Source organism: Pyrus communis, chromosome 6, assembly GCF_041283825.1.
Source record: "Pyrus communis isolate YQ-2024b chromosome 6, ASM4128382v1, whole genome shotgun sequence".
Classification (NCBI taxonomy): Eukaryota; Viridiplantae; Streptophyta; class Magnoliopsida; order Rosales; family Rosaceae; genus Pyrus; species Pyrus communis.
In genome coordinates, this window is record NC_142570.1 from 23,559,113 (window position 1) to 23,563,988 (window position 4,876).

Consider the following 4,876-nt stretch of genomic DNA (forward strand, 5'->3'; position numbering starts at 1 on the left):
AAGAGACGCCATCAAGATTTCAAGACTAATTAAGGTATTATTCATCCTTAAATGTAGTTATTAGTTCAGTTGATACATAGTGTCTTAGTGTTGTAATTTTTTTCCTAAACTTGATTAAGGGATAATAAGAAGGAAGACTAATCGGTTATGAGATTTGTCCTAAACTTGATTAACGGATTACTGTTCATATTGACTTTATATGTGTCGACCTAAACTTGTTTACTGTTCCTACTTTGATCTTATCTTTTAGTTTTTGTTGTTCTTTACTCTATTGTATGAAAATAAATCTTATTTTCTCGGATTAACTCTTTATCCTATCAGGTTTGAAAAATTACATTATCATGGGTCGACGCAAATCAAAGTTACCTTTAGATCTAATACCGAACGAAAGTTCGCGCAAGGTTACTTTTCGAAAGAGAAGAAATGGATTGTTGAAGAAGGCAGGTGATTTGAAAACACTTTGTGATGTGAAGGTGTGTACTATCGTTTACGAGAAGAAATCCAAGGGAAAACTGAGCACAGCAGCAACTTTTCCTAAGGAATTTAAAGATGTCAAGGAAATAATTGATAAGTACAAATCGAATTCATCGAAAGTAAAGAGAGTTCAAAGTTTGGGTGACTTCTATGCCACGCAAACGGTTCAAGTGAAGAAAGAGATTGGGAAACTGCGTGGTAAGATTTGTGAAGAGAAGTATCCTGCATGGGATGATCGTTTCAATGCGTTTTCAGCAGAGCAAATGCTTGACCTTTTGAGAAATTTGGAGAACAAAATTGTAGCTGCTCATGATATGCATAGCACGATGAAGGAATCAAAGCAAATTGTTGTGCAAGAGATTATACCACCAATGGTGAGTGCCTGTAATTGCCATTTGTATTTCTTTAGGTATTTTTCGACGAATTTCTGTTTTTTTTTTTTTTTTTTTCTGTGCTTAGGGCATCATCTGGTGCATGTTTAGGATTCGATTGAATTTAATTTATGTATTTATTAAATTTAATGTATGCATTGTCGTTAATTTTTTAATTTTGTATGAGTTCAAGATATAAGATGGATTAGCCACAAAGGAAATTAATCATCCTACCAATTGCATGTACATTGGAAGGGTTTCATGACTAATCCACCTTCGACCTCCAACTTACACAAATTTTGAAAGTTGACATCTATTTATCCGTGCAATGTCATACATTTAAATCTACTGTTATCAAATCCAAACCCATCTAATCCTTGGCACCAAGAGTTACTAATCAAAACTAGCGCAGATAAAAAATTAACAATACATATCTACCTTCCTCAATAATGTGCAGGCCATGTTTCAAAGCAACCAAGAGTATTCCCAGATGCTTGGATTATCTGATCAAAAACCCAGTTATTGTTCAATGATGATGAATGATGATTGGACTCAATTTGCAAGCACATCACAGACCAACAGCAACATTCAGTACACTCCTTCAGCTATTGCTTCGAACTCCAACTGCAAAACATCTACGTGGGAGCATGATCAGATCTTTAACAATAATTATATTTCTGCAGCGTATGGAAATATGGACGACAATGCAACTTTCTATAATCACACGCAGCAGCAACCATGCATGTACGACTCAATATTTTCAAGTGCTGCATCTCAACAGCAGCAACAACAAGCAGTTGTTCCAAGTGTTGAAAACCCTAACCCCATCGAGGCGCTTCCTCTGAGTACTGTTTTGTACGAGTACGATCATCCCCCCCTCTCTATGACAATGCAGCCGAGTTATCTGGAGTGTCCAATTTCAGCAAGTGCTTCTGCTTCATCATCCGGTTACGATCAGCAGTTTGGTGCATCTCAATCACAGAACACGTTATATGATGACGTATTCTATGATAACTTGTGGCATTTCGAATAAAACAACATTTGGAGGGCTCGGGATACCTGATTGATGTATGTTTTAGGGTTGTAAAGTTGATTCATGTTTAAACACTACTTGGAATCGGATTTCCTGAACGTGTGGTTTTCTTATTCCTTTGGTGGCCATTGACTCCTTTATTTATGAGCGGTTTCGTGGATACTAAATAAATGCCTTGGTCTTCGAAAAAAATTAGATGGGAGTTTAATGAAAATGACTTAGCATAATAAAAATTTAATGAAAAACACTTAATAGAATTTTATTAACATTAAGGAAAAAAAAAAAGTGACATTATCGTAAATAAACTGAAGTTTGTAAAGAAAAAACAATGTCATTTTTTAAAACAAGTTAAATTTTGATGACACCGTGACTGTTTTTATGTTAAAAAAATTTATTCATTAATCTAAAGAACTTTTGAAAAACTGTTATCGGTACCACCAAAATTCAATTTATTTACCATACTGTCATTGCCTATTTTTTATGTTTTCAGACTTCAAATTGTTCATGAAAATGTAAATGTAATTACGCTGCTATTTTCAGAAAAAAAGAAGATGAAAAAAAAAAAAAAAAACTCATCAACGTATTAGATGTTATGTGCGGAATCCAACGGCCTTTAAATCTCCACGGACCCGCAAGTGCTATATGGCTAACCTTATCCTTTCTGCAAACCAACATGTTGTCATACTTCGTGGCCCTTCAAATCCCCGCCATGGTAAATGCTCTTTGCTGTTTCTAAACCAGAGCTTCAATTACCAATCCCATGGCTGCAATTGCAGCAGGGCTCGCTTCATGGTCATCATCCAAGCCCTCCCTGATTCCTTCCCAGCACCAAATATCATCACCATCATCATCACCTAATAAGGTATCACCATCTCTCTCTCTCTCTGTCTCTCTCTCTCTCTCGTGTAGGTACATAATATGTTCACTTGATTCAGAAAGAAAAAGAATAAGTGCAGTATATTATGTAGTTTTTCTTGGATTGTTTGAGGTTCTTATCACTGAAAAATGGCAGTAAATGTTTTATTTTTATGTGCCCCCAACCCCTAATCACTGAAAAAATATTAGTAAAAATAAAATAAATAGAGAATAAAATAGGAAAGGGAAAATAGTGTTTGTATTTCAAAAATATGGAAATTGCAGCTTGTTTTCACCTTGTTTTTGTGTAATTTAACTTAATTATAACAGATTTGTCACTCGCACCTAAGTTTGAATCTTTTTCTACAATTTATACTGAATTAGAATATCGCTCGAATAAAAGAAGTCTTTTGCTTGTAAAGTTTTGATCTTTAAAATTTCCCTTGCAGGTTGACGCTAAGCCTTGGAGCCTCTCCATGACCAGCAGTTTAAAAGAGGATATAAAAATCCAGTACCCAATCTCCGCAACAAAACAATGCCCAAATACTCAGAAACACTTGAATGCCACCTTGAGAAGCCCAAGAGGCTTTGGACCCTCCCCAAGGAAAAAAAAAAAGATTACCGAGAAGCCGAAGAAGACCCGAAACAATGACAGCGACGACGATGACGACGATGAAGATGAAGATGAAGATGAGGAGGAAGGAGAGGAAGGAGTGATACCAGAGGTGGTGACCAACAGGATGATTGGAAGGATGGGCTTCACAGTTGGGCTTCCATTATTTTTGGGCCTCTTGTTTTTCCCTTTCTTTTACTATTTGAAAGTTGGTCTGAAAATTGATGTTCCCACCTGGGTGCCCTTCATTGTGTCATTTGTCTTCTTTGGGACAGCCCTATTGGGGGTCAGCTATGGGATTGTGTCCTCCAGCTGGGATCCTATGAGGGAAGGCTCCCTCTTGGGTTGGACTGAAGCTCAAAAAAATTGGCCTGTATTTTGGCGGTCCCTTCGTGGTGGTGGATCGAAAAAGGACTAAGCACACAAGTACAGGTTACAACTAAATTTAGAGTCATCGTTGTAGCATCGTCTTCTTACTCGTACAGTCAATTTTGAAATATTTTTAATCTTTTCTTATTACAAACTATTGTATCTTTTGGAACTTGCTTCATAAGATTAAGAGACCTACAGGGACGGAGTTGGGATTTTATACGGGATTGAAAAAAAATTGTTGGAATTAACAAAACATGTTATCAATCGAACATATGACATAGATGATTGTCATGTATTCAAATAATATATTGTTGAAACTAATATATTGTTACAGTGGCACCACATATGACATAGATGATTGTCATGTATTCAAATAATACATCATTCATCCGTTTGGTAGTTGTCAGGTGTGGTCAACGATTGCAGGAGAAAAATCTCTCGTCTCAAAAATATCTGACATCTAATGTATTAACATCAGATTTATTTGCATACCCCATATTTTTTAGGATTTTATATTATTTTTTTCAAATTAAAAAAAGATTAGGCGAGATTAGCTTTTCGGCAACAGTCACATCCGAAGGCACCTACCCTCTCTCAAAGTTGAGAGGACCATTACACCTGTAAACCCCCCGTCCGTTCCTCCCCCACCAAATTTATTACTAATGAAAGTAAATAGATAAAATACAAACGGGAGACTATACCAAGACCCGTTAATAAAAAAGGATCAACAAAACGATCCAAGCATATTGGAGAGTGATGATATATACATTGGAGTAAGTAATGTTCAAATTCAAAAGAAATGTAGAGTTAATCAATGTAATCAAACATTGGAAATAGGAAAAGGGTTGGGGATTGCGATGGAGATCTACTTTGGGGAGGATCGCTGAATGGCTTTATAATCCCCTTTTCCAAGTACATTATTATAAACTTGAAAACAGAACATTCCTAACGTTAAAGGTGGTCTTGTCCACGACCATGCTTCTCATGTATCATCATATACTTTTCTCCTTATTGTTTTTTCTCCTTTTGTTTTCTTTAATTTTTTGACACAGTGAGAGAGAGAGAGAGGGGTTTTGAAAAACTCAGTAACCTACTTACCACGTCAGCTATATGTATTGGACAACTAATTGGTTCCTTGTCGTGTCTGAATTACCAGAT

The 4,876-nt window shown here is 36.1% G+C and overlaps 2 protein-coding genes across 2 annotated transcripts; both read left to right on the top strand.

The window, feature by feature from the left end:
* Positions 1–341: 341 nt before the first annotated feature.
* LOC148696470 (uncharacterized) lies at positions 342–1,893 on the top strand. The gene is made up of 2 exons (XM_088695582.1): positions 342–848; positions 1,303–1,893. Exons 1-2 carry the CDS (start codon positions 342–344, stop codon positions 1,876–1,878), a joined length of 1,083 nt encoding a protein of 360 aa, XP_088551708.1. The 3' UTR covers positions 1,879–1,893.
* Positions 1,894–2,522: 629 nt separating this feature from the next.
* On the top strand, positions 2,523–3,869 carry PAM68 (PAM68-like protein (DUF3464)). Its single transcript, XM_068450708.2, has 2 exons — positions 2,523–2,740; positions 3,183–3,869. The coding sequence occupies exons 1-2, from the start codon at positions 2,639–2,641 to the stop codon at positions 3,762–3,764; spliced, it is 684 nt and encodes a 227-aa protein (XP_068306809.2). The 5' UTR covers positions 2,523–2,638; the 3' UTR covers positions 3,765–3,869.
* Positions 3,870–4,876: the final 1,007 nt, after the last annotated feature.